The sequence below is a fragment of the Entelurus aequoreus genome, linkage group LG01 (genome assembly GCF_033978785.1).
Source record: "Entelurus aequoreus isolate RoL-2023_Sb linkage group LG01, RoL_Eaeq_v1.1, whole genome shotgun sequence".
Classification (NCBI taxonomy): domain Eukaryota; kingdom Metazoa; phylum Chordata; class Actinopteri; order Syngnathiformes; family Syngnathidae; genus Entelurus; species Entelurus aequoreus.
In genome coordinates, this window is record NC_084731.1 from 28,078,939 (window position 1) to 28,098,658 (window position 19,720).

Below are 19,720 nucleotides of genomic sequence, written 5' to 3' on the forward strand. Positions count from 1 at the left end.
TCTATTCTATGTGTCATACTTGATCATTTCGCGATATTGCCATATTTTTGCTGAAAGGATTTAGTATAGAACAACGACGATAAAGATCGCAACTTTTGGTATCTGATAAAAAAAGGCTTGCCCCTACCGGAAGTAGCGTGACGTAGTCAATTGAACATATACGCAAAGTTCCCTATTGTTTACAATGATGGCCGCATGAAGTGAGAGAGATTCGGACTGAGAAAGCGACGATTTCCCCATTAATTTGAGCGAGGATGAAATATTTTTAAATGAGGAAAGTGCAAGTGAAGGACTAATGGGGAGTGGAAGATGCTGTGAGAGCCGGGTGGGACCTGATATTCAGCTGGAAATGAATACAACAGTAAATAAACACAAGACATATATATACTCTATTAGCCACAACACAACCGGGCTTATATTTAATATGCCACAAATTAATCCCGCATAAAAACACCTAAGTGTTTGTTATGCTAGCTCCTAGCTACTAGCTCGAGCTAGTTATAGCTCGAGCGGGTAATATGGACGGGATCCCGTATATATAACCCGCCAATACAATTCAAACACCTGCATAACACACACTCACTCAGCCCAAACAACCGTTCACCTAACCCAAGGTTCATAAAGCTTATATATTTAATCAAAGTTACGTACATGACACGCACGTACGGGCAAGCAATCAAACGTTTGGAAGCGTGTGGGTGGGACCTGATATTCAGCTGGGAATGACTACAACAATAAATAAACACAAGACATATATATACTCTATTAGCCACAACACAACCAGGCTTATATTTAATATGCCACAAATTGATCCTAATGCTAGCTCCTAGCTACTAGCTACTAGCTCGAGCTAGTTATAGCAAGCGATCAAATGTTTGGAAGCGCAGCTGTGTACTCACGTTATCGCAACTGTGTATCCAAATCAAAGTCCTCCTGGTAAGAGTCTCTGTTGTCCGAGTTCTTCCATCTTGACTGCATCTTTCGGGAATGTAAACAAAGAAGCGCCGGCTGTGTACGTGTTGTTGCTGACTTCCCTCGCAAAATAGACACTTCGCACCGACAACTTTCTTCTTTGCTTGCTCAGCTTCTTTCTCCATAATGCAATGAACAAATTGCAACAGATTCACCAACACAGATGTCCAGAATACTGTGGAATAATGAGATAAAAACAGAGCTATTTCGTATTGACTTCAATGGTGTTCGAATACTTCCGTTTCAATGATTGACGTCACGCGCATACGTCAACCCTCAGAGGCGTTTCGAACCGGAAGTTTAGCGGGAAATTTAAAATTGCACTTTATAAGTTAACCCGGCCGTATTGGCATGTGTTGCAATGTTAAGATTTCATCATTGATATATAAACTATCAGACTGCGTGGTCGGTAGTAGTGGCTTTCAGTAGGCCTTTAAAGGCCTACTGAAACCAGGGACGTGCACATGATTATAGAGGGGCAGGGGCTCAAAGTCAGAAAAGGGCAGGAATTTTTTTTTTTCACACAATATGGAAATTCATGTCAAATTTAATTTGCTAATAGGAAGCTAACTACTTAGCTGTGTGTCCTTTGTAGGTAAAAGTGATTGCCATTTCTTTTGTGTCAACAAATTATGGTCATAATGAGTTAATTCACATTATCATAGGCTTGGAAGACATGAAAAGCAACAAAACACTGGTTTATTATTACGCTATTTATTGTTAAAGATAAGCATTTTAATATTGAACATTGAACAGTGCAACATGAACTTTGAAAAAAATACAAAAATAAATACCCAAATGGAAAAAACTTCAATGTGAAAATCTGTCCTTCTTCCCTTAACTTGATGAAAACACCATCAAGTTGTAACTTATGGTCTATCTCGCTTAATGCTCAGACTAAACAACTGAAACGCAATACAGGCCCAAAAATATGGACCAGGGGCCAGTAGAGGGCTGTATCCTTTCTTTTTTTTTGGCATTGTGCTGCAGGCATAATCAACATGAATCAAGTTTAAATACAGATGGCAATATTCCTAACAGATAACCTACATCTTATATCCCCAGAATGCTGAAATTATTATTATTAATAATAATAATAATTATTATTATTATTATTATTATTATCATTGTCATTATTCTTATTCTTATTATTGTTATTATTATCATTATTATTATTATTATTATTTTGTTAACCCACACAGTAATAGCAAAGTCACAATAAACGTTATATCTAAAACTCTACTGTGAGAAAAATGTGATCCGCCGTAAACACAGTGCATTTTATTTTGAAAATTAACCCGGTGTTTTATTTTGTATTTTGGACACTACTTCCTGTCCCGCACGATCCGCTCTGCTCTGTGCGGACTTGATGTGGCGTGCTCAATTGATGCGCCGTGCTCCGACGTCCGGCAAAAACAAAAGCTAACACATTGAATAATAGAATAATACAGCGTTTTTCTGAAATATTACCCATATTAGATGCTGAATAAGTGGACGGCGACTGGACCATAACTCACAGGTTCAAGTTGCTCCACTGTCACGTCTCAGCGGAAGCGGCAGGCTCAAACAACCCGGTATTACAAGAAAACGTGGGGGTTTTGTACCGCTGTTTTTTTTGTGTGTTTTTTTTTTTACATCCCTGACAGGAATTTATTAATGTTGTTTAAAGAAAAAAAGAAAAAAAACACACACACAGGCAGAGGGCACTTTTTAAGACGAGGCAAAAAAGGGCAGGTGCTCAAGCACCCATAGGGCCCTATGTGTGCACGTGCCTGACTGAAACCCACGCAGTCTGATAGTTTATACATCAATGATGAAATCTTAACATTGCAACACATGCCAATACGGCCGGGTTAGATTAGTAAAGTGCAATTTTAAATTTCCCGCGAAATATCCTGCTGAAAACGTCTCGGTATGATGACGTTTGCGCGTGACGTCACGGATTGTAGCGGACATTTTGGGACACCATTGTGGCCAGCTATTAAGTCGTCTGTTTTCATCGCAAAATTCCACAGTATTCTGGACATCTGTGTTGGTGAATCTTTTGCAATTTGTTTAATGAACAATGGGGACAGCAAAGAAGAAAGCTGTAGGTGGGAAGCGGTGTATTAGCGGCCGGCTGCAGCAACACAAACACGTACCCGGTGTTTCATTGTTTACATTCCCGAAATATGACAGTCAAGCTTTACCATTGGCCTGTGGAGAACTGGGACAACAGAGACTCTTACCAGGAGGACTTTGAGTTGAATACGCAGTACCATGAGTACGCAGCTGCGGCTTCCAAACATTTGATAGCTTGCCCGTACATGCGTGCCGCTATGTGCATGTCACGTACGTAACTTTGGGGACTTTGGGGAAATATATGTGCTGTATGAACTTTGCGGAGGTGAACGGTACTTTGGGCTGTGGGATTGAGTGTGTTGTGCGGGTGTTTGATTTGTATTGGCGGGTTATATGGACGGGAGGCGGAGGTGTTTGTTAAGCAGGATTAATTTGTGGCATATTAAATATAAGCCTGGTTGAGTTGTGGCTAATAGAGTATATATATATGTCTTGTGTTTATTTACTGTTTTAGTCATTCCCAGCTGAATATCAGGTCCCACCCGCCTCTCACAGGATCTTCCCTACCTGAATCGCTTCCACTGCCCTCTAGTCCTTCACTCTCACTTTCCTCATCCACGAATCTTTCATCCTCGCTCAAATTAATGGGGAAATCGTTGCTTTCTCGGTCCGAATCGCTCTCGCTGTTGATGGCCATGATTGTAAACAATGTGCAGATGTGAGGAGCTCCACAACCTGCGACGTCACGCTACTTCCGGTACAGGCAAGGCTTTTTTATCAGCGACCAAAAGTTGCGAACTTTATTGTCAAAGTTCTCTACTAAATCCTTTCAGCAAAAATATGGCAGTATCGCAAAATGATCAAGTATGACACATAGAATGGACCTGCTATCCCCGTTTAAATAAGAAAATCGCATTTCAGTAGGCCTTTAAGTGGCGCTGGTGCAGTGTTATTTATGATTCGATGGGCCATTTGTATTGAAGCTAATCTTTGAATGTTAGCTAAATTCAACAATCTATATTTTTGGAGAACTAAACAGTGATGGTGGTGTTGTGGTTTTCGGTCAAGGATTTTGAGCGATTGTTTGTGCAAAGTTTCCAATGGCCTCAGTGTCATTTTGCTTGCCTGCGACCAACATGGCGTAGTGGGTAGAGCGCCCGTGTCAGAAACCTGAGGGTTGCAGATTCGCTCCCCGCCTCTTACCAAAAAAAAATCGCTGCCGTTGTGTCCTTGGGCAGGACACTTCACCCTTGCCCCCGGTGCCGCTCACACCGGTGAATGAATGATGAATGAATGATAGGCGGTGGTCGGAGGGGCCGTAGGCGCAAATTGGCAGCCACGCTTCCGTCAGTCTACCCCAGGGCAGCTGTGGCTACGAAAGTGGCTTACCACCACCAAGTGTGAATGAATGACGGGTTTTTAAAACATGTAAAGCGACTTTGGGTACTTAGAAAAGCGCTATATAAATCCAAGGTATTATTATCAGAGGTGGGACCAAGTCATTGCTTTGCAAGTCACAAGTAAGTCTAAAGTCTTTGCCCTCAAGTCTCGAGTCAAGTCCCGAGTCAAGACAGGCAAGTCCCGAGTCAAGTCCAAAGTCAAGACTGGAAAGTCTCAAGTCGAGTCCCAAGTCCTGCATTTTGAGTTTCGAGTCCTTTCAAGTCCTTTTAACCACAGACTAATATTTTTACACAGATTGTGTATGCTTTTAAAACGCTGTATTTATTTATTAAAACAAGTGCATTTGAAATTGCAAGAAAAAAATAGTGCTGACATTGCAATTCATAATAGCACTATTAACAGTAATTTTAATAGTTTAAACAATTTTAAACATTTAACTCATTCCTTTACAGAATAAACACATTTGCAAAAACAAACATTAACATACTATTGGTTGTATTTTATGAAAATAATATTACCACAGAGTTGAGAAGGAGCAAAGATCTTCAATATTTGTATGTGAAAATCACAAATAAATCTTCTGGGGGAGGATGACCCCCCTACAGGGGTTTGGTTTACAAACTTTCAGCCCCACCTAAAACAAAATTCACCAGCCGCCACTGATGATGATGCATTCTCATTTTAGGCAAAATATAAGACAATACTTTCTTAACAGTATAATTGTAACCAGGAATAAGTCTTCAAGTAACAATATTCAAATACTAACATTGTTGGGTAAAACAGCATTTGGTTTTATTCTGAATGTAGTGAAACAAATTGGTGGTTTTAGCTGATATAAAGACTTTCAGGTGGTTATATATGTTTAAGTATTTGGCAGACGCTTTTATCCAAAGCGACATACATAAAAAATACATACATAACAATCACTGTAAACATGATCATTTAAGGGAAGAATGTAATACAAAATATCAATACAAAGTGTCAAGACAGAATAAACTCTCTGCTGCTGCAGTCTATAGGTCCCTAAGATATATAGATATCTAATTTATTCATACATTGTTTATGTAGGATATACGCATGTATATATAACCTAATCATATTGTTTCTTCAATTTAAAAATAGCTTACCGTTTTTTCCCCCTTCTCTGGGATTATATTCCCAGTTTTGATCTCGGACGTCTGGTCACTTATAGCGTATAAGAATATTATATTACTGTTAAGCAAACTATGAATAATAAAACTTGCCAAAACATGTGTCCGTTATCATAGCTACACGTATGACAAAAAACCGCGTGAAAATCAGTGGTATTCAGTGAGGTAAAATGAATTAAATGCGCTGACAGTTCATTGCTCCTGACAAATGAATTGCACTGAGTGGAGCGGATCACCACTCCAAGATGGCGGCGCCGCGTCTCGTCTGCGCCAATAGGCAGTAGCGCTCAATGCTGCGTACCCTTAAAACATGTCTATGGTTATAACGTTAGCAGTGAGTTTACAGCCTCACTGATTTAACTACACAGCAAATAAAAGTCATGTTACTTAGCCAATAAACGTTATCTTACATTCAAAACTTACCCTTCTTTGTGGAACTTCAAATGTCGAACGAAGTTGGAAGTTGTTGCGTCTCCGTCTGTAATATTCGAACTGCGTGATTTGCATACGGCAATTCGTTTTTTGTTGACCAAGTCGTAGTTTGTATACCCGAACGAAACCAACTTTGGCATCATTGTTTCTCTCTGCCGCATTGTTTGACAACTCTTGTTCGGTGGTTGTCCTGCAATTTGATTGGATGAGAGCTGTGGGATGAAAACAACGCAGATCTAATTTGATTGGCTGTTGTACTGAGAGCACACCAGCTGACAGGAACAACACGCTGATAGACACAGACGTACAAAATGAAAGATACGGAGCGCTCCCAAATAACTTTTTAAGCTTTGGGTTTTGGGGAAAGTAGCAAGTCATGTCAAGTCAAAAGGCTCAAGTCCAAGTGAAGTCACAAGTCATGGATGTTAAAGTCTAAGTCGAGTTGCAAGTCTCTTTACATTTTGTCAAGTCGAGTCTAAAGTCATCAAATTCATGACTCGAGTCTGACTCGAGTCCAAGTCATGTGACTCGAGTCCACACCTCTGATTATTATTATTATACAATAATAAAAACGAGACATAATCATTGCATTCTTGTAGTAAAAAGAAAAAGAAGTTGACATAAACGAAATCCAATCATATTTTAATTTTGTCTTGTTGATGGGCGGGTCAAATTCGGAATATATCCAATCACAGCTCTTAAATGGCGTACACTGAAAGAGGGGTGGGGTTAGGTATGAACGAAAGCCAATCAGATGCTTTCCCTTGCGGGATAAGGAAGTCCCCATCAAAGCAATGTGTGGCTTTAACGTGTAATATTTGTACACCAAGGACATAGCTAACAGGACACATTTTATTTTTCCTGCTTGATGCCATCTACAGGCAAGTCGTCGATTCTGTTATTGACTCAACTGTAAGTCAAATTTATTTTTTGCTGCTATCTGTGTTGCGCCAAAAACTGATTCCGTGTCAAAATTGGATTCCCGCCGCGAGAGTACGTACCACTTTCGGGCTTCTTCTCTCCACAACTGATTACATAGGGCTATGTGTTTGAAATTATTTAATCCTTTATTGCAGGGGTCCCCAAACTACGGCCCGCGGGCCAGATCCGGCCCGCCAGCGTCCAAAATCCGACCCGCGGTAAGTCCCAAGTTTATAATTATTATTATTATTATTTTTTTATTATTATTATATTTTAAATCTGTCTTTTGTAATCCATTTTTACCGCTTGTTACTCTTGGTGTCTCCTAGCCGCTCAGGCAAATCATATGGTCTAAAAATGCATTTTTCCATCGATAACATGACATCAAGAGCGCACTCTTTCAGTCAATTAGTGCGCGAGGAATATATATATATATATACATATATATATATATATATATATATATATATATATATATATATATATATATATATATATATATATATATATATATATATATATATATATATATATATATATATATATACACATATATATATATATACACATATATATATATATATATACACACATATATATATATATATTAGGGTTGCACATCTCTCTCTGATAAACGATTCGATATGCATCTAGATACACAGGTTACAATTCGATTCAAAAACGATATCCTTTTATTACAGACCAATTCGATTCGATTCGATTCCGAACAATACGATTCGATTTGACGGTTAATATTCAAGACTCCAAATCCCCAAGCATTGTGGCTTTATGGCACTGGCAAAAAAAACAGAGCAACAAAATCACATGTCAATGTATTTATCTTTAGACATGGACCAAAAAAATTCTGGCTGAATTGTAGGATGGGAACTCCAGAGGTAAAAGTAGCAGAGAATAGTAACAACAAAGTGCAATATTTCAGCCTGAGCATAGTTTTGAACACTAGAGGTAGGTAACAAAGATTCAATATTTCAACCTGAGCATATAGTGTTTTGAACACTAGAGGTAGGTAACAATGAACACTAGAGGTAGGTCACAAAGATTCAATATTTCAACCTGAGCATATAGTGTTTTGAACACTAGAGGTAGGTAACAATGAACACTAGAGGCTAGGTAACAAAGGTGCATCATTACAATGTAAACAAGTTACACACCTAGTAGTCATCTCAAAATGTGGCAACAATGAGCACAGTGACAAGTGCTTTGTGTAAAAGAATAGAGAAAATAAATACATATGTAAAAAGAAAAATCAAACTACTGTGTGTGAGGTACCGTTTCCCAGGTCAAAAAGCAGTAGTTCACTTACACTATGCCTGTGCATTTTCATCATCACTCTCCTCTGTTTTTTTGGAGGGCAGATTTTTTTTAAGGAAAATCAACTGATCCACATGCTCATGTTTGAGCAGACTACGTTTTGTGGAAACAATGTCTCCCGCAGTACTGAACACACGTTCAGATTCCGTGTGTTTCACTTGATGTACTTTTTTATGCCGAAGAGGCGATGTCAGCCACTTGAATGACGGCGAAATCATTAAAGTCTCACAATTTTTAATCAATCAACAAGTAAAGAAAACTTGGATTATTATACTTTATGTACTTTTTTATGCCGAAAGAGGCGATTTCAGCCACTTCGGTCATTACAGCCGAGTTTAGATATACTTTTCGAGACGAGTGACGTCAGCGCGCTCCCGCGTCAGGGAGTGCATTTTACGGCAGGGGTGCGTTTCCCGGCACAACCCCGGGATGCAGCATCTTTTAGCGAGATATGACAGCAGTGGCAAGTCCTGCTGCTCTTTCCACCACTGTAGTGGGTTTTTTGAAAATCTTTCTCGGTCCATTATCACCTTCGGTCAGACTGACGCTTTCGTTCTCCTCCACATTCATTTTCCGTGTTGTCTCTTGTTTATCACTCGTGCTAATACTAGCTAGGCGGCTACCGCGTTTGGCGAGTAGCTTCAGCTCTCGCGTTGTTTTAGAGACGCTGACGCATATTGTGATCTAGCCAACCCATACAAAGTCTCGCGATAACCGATCAATGACTCTATAACCGATTCAGCTAGGAATTCATGGATTATTCGCATTGATTGAGGAGTCTGCTATCGATGCAATCTAATCGCTCACTTGTTGAACCGAATACTCGGTCGCATCGGTTTATCGTTCACAACCCTAATATATATATATATATATATATATATATATATATATATATATATATATATATATATATATATATATATATATATATATATATATATATATATATATATACATATATACATATATATATATATACATATATATATACATATATATATATACATATATATATATACATACATATATATACATATATATATACATACATATATATACATATATATATACATATATATATATATACATATATATATATATATATATATATATATATATATATATATATATATACATATATATATATATACATATATATATATACATATATATATATATATATATATACATATATATATATATATATATATACATATATATATATATATATATATATATATATATATATACATATATATATACATACATATATATATATATATACATACATATATATACATACATATATATACATACATACATACATACATACATACATACATACATACATACATATATATATATATATATATATATATATATATATATATATATATATATATATATATATATATATACAGCCCAGAAAATTGTTTTAACCCAATGCGTCCCGACTGTCAAAAAGTTTGGGGACATTTCCGTCATTTCCGAAAAACGACAAGAGTTGGCCATATCTATGCTATTAATGGGATTGTAAAGGACTGTACATACTCCGCAGTCTACGATGTTAATGTGGTAAAAACCCCTTTCTTGTTTAGAAGCTACATACAATAATAACTCATCTTTGTTCATGCACGTAATTAATATTAATAAACAGTGTTGGGACTAACGCGTTACAAAGTAACGCGTTACTGTAACGCCGTTAGTTTCGGCGGTAACTAGTAATCTAACGCGTTATTTTTTATTTTTCAGTAACTCAGTTACCGTTACTACATGATGCGTTACTGCGTTATTTTACATTACTTTTAATGTAGTATAAAGTGTGTTAGTGTCGTAGTTCTGATTCTTCTTGTGTCACAAACCGGAGAAGAGAGACGTGCGCTCTGTGTGTGTGTCTGAGTGTGGGGAGTAAAGAGAGAGAGGAGGGGGGCGTATGAGGGGCCGTTAGGGACATTATTCAGAATTACCTCTTACATAGTACTGAAATGCTCTCACATAAACAACTGAAATCTTTTTTTATACATACTAGTGAAAAATAATTCCAGGTGTGTGTGTGTGTGCGTGAGACAAAAACATTTCAGTAGTGTTTATAAGAGTGTTTCAGTAGTGTATGTAAGAATGTTTCAGTAGTGTTTATAAGAGTGTTTCAGTAGTGTTTATAAGAGTGTTTCAGTAGTGTTTACAAGAGTGTTTCAGTAGTGTTTATAAGAGCATTTCAGTAGTGTATGTAAGAGCATTTCAGTAGTGTTTATAAGAGTGTTTCAGTAGTGTTTACAAGAGTGTTTCAGTAGTGTTTATAAGAGCATTTCAGTAGTGTTTATAAGAGTGTTTCAGTAGTGTATATAAGAGTGTTTCAGTAGTGTTTATAAGAGTGTTTCAGTAGTGTTTATAAGAGTGTTTCAGTAGTGTATATAAGAGTGTTTCAGTAGTGTGTATAAGAGCATTTCAGTAGTGTTTATAAGAGTGTTTCAGTAGTGTATATAAGAGTGTTTCAGTAGTGTTTATAAGAGTGTTTCAGTAGTGTATATGAGTGTTTCAGTAGTGTATATAAGAGTGTTTCAGTAGTGTTTATAAGAGTGTTTCAGTAGTGTTTACAAGAGTGTTTATAAGAGCAGTTTGAAAGTACCGTAGCTCGCCGGCGTCAAAATGTAAACAAACGCCATTGGTGGATTTACACCTAACATCCACTGTAATGATACCAAGTACAGGAGTGTAAATAGTCGATACGATTACGTCAATATTTTTTGGCATTACAACATCTTCTTTCGTTTTTTATCTATTTATATTATGTTTGTAAACTCAGGAAATATGTCCTTAGACACATGAGGACTTTGAATATGACCAATGTATGATCCTGTAACGACTTAGTATCGGATAGATACCCAAATTTGTGGTATCATCCAAAACTAATGTAAAGCATTCAAACAACAGAAGAATAAGTGATTATTACATTTTAACAGAAGTGTAGATAGAACATGTTAAAAGAGAAAGTAAGCAGATAATAACAATTAATGAACAAGTAGATTAATCATTCATTTTCTACCACTTGTCCTTAATAATGCATGCACGCCTGCTGGATAAACTCCAAGGAAACATCAATTGGGCACGAATGGAGGTTAAACCAAGCAAATCCCGCAGTATCTCCATCATCAAGGGCCAGCTCACCAATGAGAGGTTCCACATCAACAACGAGCCAATACCAACAGTTCTAGAAAAGCCTATCAAAAGCCTTGGCCACTGGTATAGCGCAGAACTCAAAGACTCCAAGCAGGTGGACCAACTCAGGCAGGATACAATCAGTGGCCTCAATCAGATCAATAACACCGCTCTCCCTGGGAAGCTGAAACTGTGGTGCTTTCAGTTTGGGCTGCTGCCCCGTCTCATGTGGCCAATTTCCATCTATGAGGTCGCTCTATCCCATGCCAATCGGCTGGAGAGGCTGGTGAATGCACAAGTGAGGAAATGGCTTGGACTGCCGAGATGTCTTAGCAGCGTAGGCCTGTATGGCAACGGAGCCCTCTCCCTACCGATCTCAAGCGTGGTGGAGGAGTACAAATGTGCCAAATCAAGGCTGGAAATGACTCTCACAGAATCCCAGGATCCATTCGTCAGAGGTGCTGCTCCAACCCTAGCGACAGGGAGGAAATGGAATCCATCTGCAGCAGTCGCAGTGGCAAAGACGGCCCTCAGACACCGGGATATAGTGGGGCATGTCCAATATGGCAGAGGGGGCCTTGGTTTAGAAGAAACAACACCCACGTGGCAAAAGGCAACTGCAACCGAACGGCGGCACGTGGTTGTGGAGGAAGTGCGCCACCAGGAGGAAGCAGCCAGGTGTGCCAAGGCAGTCTCCCAAGCTCAGCAGGGCCGCTGGATGAGGTGGGAGGGCGTGGAGAGGAGAAAAATCACGTGGAACGAAATATGGAGCATGGAGTCTAATAGACTAAGCTTCATCATTAGAGCCACATATGATGTCCTGCCCTCTCCAACCAACCTACATCTCTGGTATGGAGAGGACCCAGCCTGTCTCCAGTGTACAGCCCCAGCAACCCTCAAACACATCTTGGTAGGTTGGAAGACCAGTCTGACTCAAGGGAGATACACCTGGCGCCACAACCAGGTACTGAAGTGCTTGGCTGCCGAACTTGAGAATAAGAGAGTGGTCACCAATGCCATGCCTCTAAATGCTCAGGCAACCTTCCCATGCAAAACAACTTTCATCCGGGAAGGAGAGAAACGGCGGACCAAGCCATCACCTCCAGACTTAGGCCCACTGAACGCAGCCCGAGATTGGGAAATGCGGGTAGACCTCAGCCAGAGGCTTATCTTCCCACCCGAAATTGCAGCAACCAGCCTGCGCCCAGACCTGGTCCTCTGGTCCATGTCCTGCCACCGTGTCTTCATCGTTGAGCTAACGGTCCCGTGGGAGGACCCCATCGATGAAGCATTCGAACGGAAGAGGCTGCGATATACCAACTTGGCAGCTGAAGCAGAGGCACGGGGCTGGAACGTGAAGGTGTGACCAGTGGAGGTGGGCAGTAGAGGCTTTGTAGCCAGTTCCACCACAAGGCTCCTGAAAGAAGTAGGAATCAGAGGACAGGCCCAACGCAAGGCTATTAAAGAACTTTCCACCGCAGCAGAACGGAGCAGTCACTGGCTGTGGCTGAAGCGCAGGGATGCAGCATGGGCTGCCAAATAACCACGTGGTGCCACCATGCGACACACACCCAGGTCTGATCAGCCGGTGGTGGGCCAACCTCGGCAGAGGGTGTCTTGTGATAAATGGCCGAAACGCCCAATGACGTCGGGAAACACAACGGAAGATGTGTTGTACTGGTGGCACCACGTGATTAGTGCCAAACTCCACCCCACCCAAGAGGACATCTCCAACCCCATTTTAATTGTTATGCTGAATATTTAGGGATCTTTAACAACTAGTCCTATTAAGAATCCATTCTACCACTTGTCCTTAATAATGTTGACAAAATAATAGAATGGAAAATGACACAATATGTTACTGCATACGTCAGCAAACTAATTAGGAGCCTTTGTTTGTTTACTTACTACTAAAAGACAAGTTGTCTTGTATGTTCACTATTTTATTTAAGGACACAATTGCAATAATAAACATGTTTAATGTACCGTAAGATTTTTTGTTAAAATAAAGCCAATGATGACATTTTTTGTGTTCCCCTTTATTTAGAAAGGTTTCGAAATAATTTTAGTACCGGTACCAAAATATTGGTATCAGGACAACACTAGTTGGTTTTTTTTTAATTAACTAACAACTTTGTTTATATTTTAAGTGTATTTTATTTGTATTTATTTTGAATAGTAATATAATGATTAAAATTACAATTTAGTTGCAATATTTTATAGTTAAATTTTTAGACATTTTGTTTGTGATGCAAATGTTTACGTATTTATTATCATATACATGATTTAATACTGTATCCAGTGATGTTTAGGTTTCATTTCTTCAATCATTGTCCATTGTTTGTTGGGTTTCAAGAGTCCGTCCCACCTGACTGCTCCATCACAGGGGATTGTCCAACTTTCGTTTCAGTGAAACCGAAAGTGAAACCCTCAAAACAACATCCTTACCGATGGCTGCCGCCTTCTTCCTGACCGCTTGGCGTGGGCTCGTTTCGTCATGGAGATGGATTGCGAGAATAGTTTTTCCATTTATAAGGGGTCGACTTTTAGGACCGCCGGACGACGACGACGACATTGGCGGACCGGACGTCGAACTCGAGAAGGAGTGTGAAAACTCCTTGCAGGAGGTCGAAGTTGTCAGCTCCAAACCAGCAGCTGACGAGGAGGAGTGGGGCGAAGAGTACGAGGTCAGGACCATGGATGAGTTTTACTGCGAATATGACTCAACGTGGGAGACGGAGCCGAGCCAGGAGGCGTCCAGTGGGGACTCTGCTGGACACAAGTCCACAAGTGTAGGTGTCTTCTTTAGACATTTTTATTCCAGTCCTTCTCCAACTGTGGTACGCGGGCTCCATCTAGTGGTGCGCCCAAGTACAGTTTTATATATATATATATATATATATATATATATATATATATATATATATATATATATATATATATATATATATATATATATATATATATATATATATATATATATATATATATATATATATATATATATTCAAACACAGTGTTACTGTTCAAACTGTGTGGCCGAAAATATTAACTATACTTGAAATAATAATTTAAAAAAAAAAACAGTAAAGTTGGCATGTTGTGTAAATCGTAAATAAAAACAAAATACAATAATTAGCAAATCCCTTTCAACTTATATTGAATAGACTGCAAAGACAAGATACTTAATGTTCGAACTGAAAAACTTTTTTTTTTTGCAATTAATCATTAACTTAGAATTTATTGGCAGCAACACATGGCATAAAAGTTTGCAAAGGGGCCTTTTTACCACTGTGTTACATGGCCTTTCCTTTTAACAACACTCAGTAAACGTTTGGGAACTGAGGAGACCAATTTTTGAAGCTTCTCGGGTGGAATTCTTTCCCATTCTTGCTTGATGTACAGCTTAAGTTGTTCAACAGCCCGGGGGTCTCCGTTGTGGTATTTTAGGCTTCATAATGCGCCACACATTTTCAATGGAAGACAGGTCTGGACTACAGGCAGGCCAGTCTTTTACTATGAAGCCACGCTGTTGTAACACGTGGCTTGGCATTGTATTGCTGAAATAAGCAGGGGCGTCCATGATAACGTTGCTTGGATGGCAACATATGTTGCTCCAAAACCTGTATGTACCTTTCAGCATTAATGGTGCCTTCACAGATGTGTAAGTTACCCATGCCTTGGGCACTAATACACCCCCATACCATCACAGATGCTGGCTTTTCAATCCGGATGGTTCTTTTCCTCTTTGTTCCGGAGGACACGACGTCCAGAGTTTCCAAAAACAATTTGAAATGTGGACTCGTCAGACCACAGAACACTTTTCCACTTTGCATCAGTCCGGCTCAGCTAAGCCGGCGGCGTTTCTGGGTGTTGTTGATAAATGGTTTTCGCTTTGCATAGTAGAGTTTTAACTTGCGCTTACAGATGTAGCGACAAACTGTAGCTACTGACAGTGGGTTTCTGAAGTGTTCCTGAGCCCATGTGGTGATATCCTTTACACACTGATGTCGCTTTTTGATGCAGTACCGCCTGAGGGATCCAAGGTCCGTAATATCATCGCTTACGTGCAGTGATTTCTCCAGATTCTCTGAACCTTTTGATGATATTACGGACCGTAGATGGTGAAATCCCTAAATTCCTTGCAATAGCTCGTTGAGAAATGTTGTTCTTAAACAATTTGCTCACGCATTTGTTCACAAAGTGGTGACCCTAGCCCCATCTTTATTTGTGAATGACTGAGCATTTCACGGAAGCTGCTTTTATACCCAATCATGGCACCCGCCTGTTCCCAATTAGCCTGTTCACCTGTGGGATGTTCCAAATAAGTGTTTGATGAGCATTCCTCAACTTTCTCAGTCTTTTTTGCCACTTGTGCCAGCTTTTTTGAAACATGCTGCAGGCGTCAAATTCCAAATGAGCTAATATTTGCAGAAAATAACAGTTTTCCAGTTCGAACGTTAAGTATCTTGTCTTTGCAGCCTATTCAATTGAATATAGGTTGAAAAGGATTTGCAAATCATTGTATTCTGTTTTTATTTACGATTTACACAACGTGCCAACTTCACTGGTTTTGGGTTTTGTACATAAATATTCACGACTGCATTTGAATGTTGGTCATTACGGCAGAACTTGGAGTTTTATTCAAGCCAAGGTGGTACTTGGTAAAAAAAAATGTTTGAGAACCACTGTTTTACTGAATAGGTAACACATTTAAATTCTACCCATCAGTTGAAGTTTGAAAGGTTCCGGAAAGCAGCGAAAGACACGCAAGTCTACAGGCATGGCTACCCTGTAAGTTAATTAACACACACACAAAAAAAACTCCTGCAGATTGTAAAAATGACAAAATGGCGCTATGTCGGTCCACAGTCTGTAACCAGCCAACACCATCCAAAACATGTAAGAGCACACAGAATGATCTCGACTAGAACGTCCAAAGGGTTTGTGTTAGAGATTTGTTTGACTGTTACAGGAGGACATGGCCAATTTGAATTTCTACCTTGGAAAGAGACCCTCAAGGCCCGACGGTAAAGCATCAAGTAGCAACATGTGACAGACTTGTCCTTCTTAAGTTGTTTGAATCTTGCCCATCCTCCACAAGCCTTATGTGAGACAAGAACACATGGATGTAATTTCGGGGGTGGGGGGCAGGTGGGGACATGTACCCTGCACTTTTTAGCGTCCAAAAATAATGTTACGCACGCTGTCAAACGCGGAAAACGGCCGTTCGTCCTTTCCGACTGTCCACAAGCTCATGGATTCCGGGGCTGCCTTTTTGCCAAGGTAAAAAACAACCCTAAAAACTCAACTAAATCATAATGCAATCTTGAAAAGCCTAAGTTTATTTCATTCGGGTAATTTTGTTATTTCGTACAGAACATTAATTATTGCAGTTTGTTTCCCATTCATATTACCGTATTTTTCGGACTATAAGTCGCAGTTTTTTTCAGTTTGGCCGGGGGTGCGACTTATACTCAGGAGCGACTTATGTGTGAAATTATTAACACATTACTGTAAAATATTAGGGATGTCCAATAATGGCTTTTTGCCGATATCAGATATTGACCAAACCCTTAATTACAGATACCGATATCAACCGATACTGATATATACAGTCGTGGAATTAACACATTATGCCTAATTGGGACAACCAGGTATGGTGAAGATAAGGTCCTTTTTAAAAAAAATAAATAAATAAGATAAATAAATTAAAAACATTTTCTTGAATACAAAAGAAAGTAAAACAATATAAAAACAGTTACATAGAAACTAGTAATTAATGAAAATGAGTAAAAGTAACTGTTGAAGGTTAGTACTATTAGTGGACCAGCAGCACGCACAATCATGTGTGCTTACGGACTGTATCCCTTGCAGACTGTATTGATATATATTGATATATAATGTAGGAACCAGAATGTTAATAACAGAAAGAAACAACCCTTTTTTGGGGGAGGGAGGTTTTTTGGGTTGGTGCACTATTTGTAAGTGTATCTTGTGTTTTTTATGTTGATTTAATAAAAAATAAAACCACAAAAAAACGATACCGATAATAAAAAAACGATACCGATAATTTCCGATTTTACATTTTAAAGTATTTATCGGCCGATATTATCGGACATCTCTATAAAATATCAAATAATATTATTTAGCTCATTCACGTAAGAGACTAGACGTATAAGATTTCATGGGATTTAGCGATTAGGAGTGACAGATTGTTTGATAAACGTATAGCATGTTCTCTATGTTATAGTTATTTGAATGACTCTTACCATATGTTACGTTAACATACCAGGCACGTTCTCAGTTGGTTATTTATGCGTCATATAACGTACACTTATTCAGCCTGTTGTTCACTATTCTTTATTTTAAATTGCTTTTCAAATGTCCATTCTTGGTGTTGGGTTTTATCAAATACATTTCCCCAAAAAATGCGACTTATACTCCAGTGCGACTTATATATGTTTTGCTCCTTCTTTATTATGCATTTTCGGCCGGTGCGACTTATACTCCGGATCGACTTATACTCCGAAAAATACGGTACTCCAAAACATACATCTGGGGGCGGTATAGCTCGGTTGGTAAAGTGGCCGTGCCAGTGGGATGGATTATTTTGGCAAAGGAGAAATGCTCACTAACACAGACTTGTGCACAATATTTGAGAGGAATAGGTATTTTGTGTATATAGTAAAACTTTTACATCTATGAGTTCAACTCGTGAAAAATGAGAGCATAAACAAAAGTGTTGCGTTTATATTTTTGTCATGTATAGTACTAACACACACTTGTAAACGTGTTAGCATTTTCGCTAATGCTAATGACGCGAGTGTGATTACGTTATGGTAGCACGTACAAATATGCATTAGACACACATGGGACAGATGAGTAAGTATGAATTGTTTTAGTCATATAAAACTTACAAATGTTGCTTGGTTTGATGGATAAGGATTCCTTTCGCGCAGAAACGCTATAGACCAATAGTGGACAAAACTGGATATTCTACCTGTTCAAGGCACGAAACCGGAGATACATTTTCAACCGGCAGCACCTGCAGTGAGCGAATTCGTCCAAAAGATGGCACCATTGCAGGAACAATACTGCACCTTTTCAGTGTCTCTGATGGTGTTCTATGAAAACTATTTGTTGAATACAAAAGATAATGGCCATTCCATAAATTACCTGCACCGTTTTATAAGCCACCGGGATCAAAGCGTTGGAAAAGAGTAGCGGCTTACAGTCCGGAAAATACCCCAGGAGACAGCATCACAACAATTTATGAATTGTTACACTTTTCTAGCCTATTGTGCTGAATTTCAGGTATTTACATTGGAGAGTTCCACAGTTCATGGCATGGAGAGTATCGCAGTCTGGAGTTTACGCACACTTATATTCAGTGGTAAGTCATTTCATCAACATAAACAGCAGTTTGCAACATACTAACTTCCAGGTAAGATTATATATGGCAGATATACTTTGTGTAAGGTTGTTCCCACTGGAAGTGCCAGGAGTGAACAACCGCGCCATTACCCTGACCAAAGCGGAAATCGAGGTAAATTCCCACGTTCGACTCATGAACCACAAGGATACATGATCCCACTAAAAAAGTTTTCTTTAGGAGTTTCTGAAAGAACCAATTGCAAAGGAAAATCTGTTGAAGTCCTATAAGCTCATGTTGGACTTTTACGGCATAGAGTTGTGCAACGAAGAGATGGGCCACGTCAAAAGGGCAAGAAACTGGAGGGACAGGTTCAACGACTTAAACAGGTATCAAAACTTTCTGGATTTGAATTAAGTGGAACACACAGAATGATCAGTAATTGTTTCTTTCAGACACACTCACAACAACCTCCGAATCACCCGCATCTTGAAGTGCATGGGGACCTTGGGTTACCGTCACTACCAAGCCCCCCTGGTCGACTTCTTCCTCAAACAAACTCTGGTCCACAAAGAACTCCAAAGTGTCAAAGCCAGTGTCCTCGACTACTTCATATTTACTGTAGTTAATAGGAAAGAGCGCAGGAAGCTTATCAAGTTTGCTTACCTGAACTACGACCAAAATGAAGAGTTTGTGTGGTGTCCAAAGAAGATACAGAGTCTGTGGTCAAAGTCACGTCCCTCCAAATAGCAGGAGCCAATGATGTTCACGACTAACACTGCTATTATTTACATGAATAAATACTACCCAAACAATTTTCCTTTCAGTTTATTCAGGTCTAATGAATGAGTCCATGTCTATTCAGAGGTTTTTAACTCCGGCCTGTACTGTTAAAATGTTATGTAGGATCTTAGTACTG

General features: G+C 39.1%; 1 protein-coding gene across 3 annotated transcripts; it reads left to right on the top strand.

Annotated features, from left to right (window-relative positions):
- Positions 1 to 6,832: 6,832 nt before the first annotated feature.
- LOC133650088 (opioid growth factor receptor-like protein 1) lies at positions 6,833 to 19,661 on the top strand. Of its 3 annotated transcripts, none has more exons than XM_062046915.1 (10): positions 6,833 to 6,929; positions 7,094 to 7,156; positions 13,837 to 14,218; positions 16,158 to 16,220; positions 16,299 to 16,328; positions 16,402 to 16,456; positions 18,744 to 18,822; positions 18,909 to 18,975; positions 19,042 to 19,190; positions 19,257 to 19,661. In XM_062046915.1, exons 1-10 carry the CDS (start codon positions 6,886 to 6,888, stop codon positions 19,549 to 19,551), a joined length of 1,227 nt encoding a protein of 408 aa, XP_061902899.1. In that variant the 5' UTR covers positions 6,833 to 6,885; the 3' UTR covers positions 19,552 to 19,661. The 3 variants fall into 3 exon arrangements, with proteins under 3 accessions (XP_061902899.1, XP_061902907.1, XP_061902891.1); XM_062046923.1 differs by having other exon boundaries at positions 6,835 to 7,010; positions 19,257 to 19,652; XM_062046907.1 differs by lacking the exons at positions 13,837 to 14,218; positions 16,158 to 16,220; positions 16,299 to 16,328; ... (3 more) ...; positions 19,042 to 19,190; positions 19,257 to 19,661 and adding an exon at positions 11,360 to 13,436 and having other exon boundaries at positions 6,835 to 7,010.
- The last annotated feature ends 59 nt before the right edge of the window (positions 19,662 to 19,720 follow it).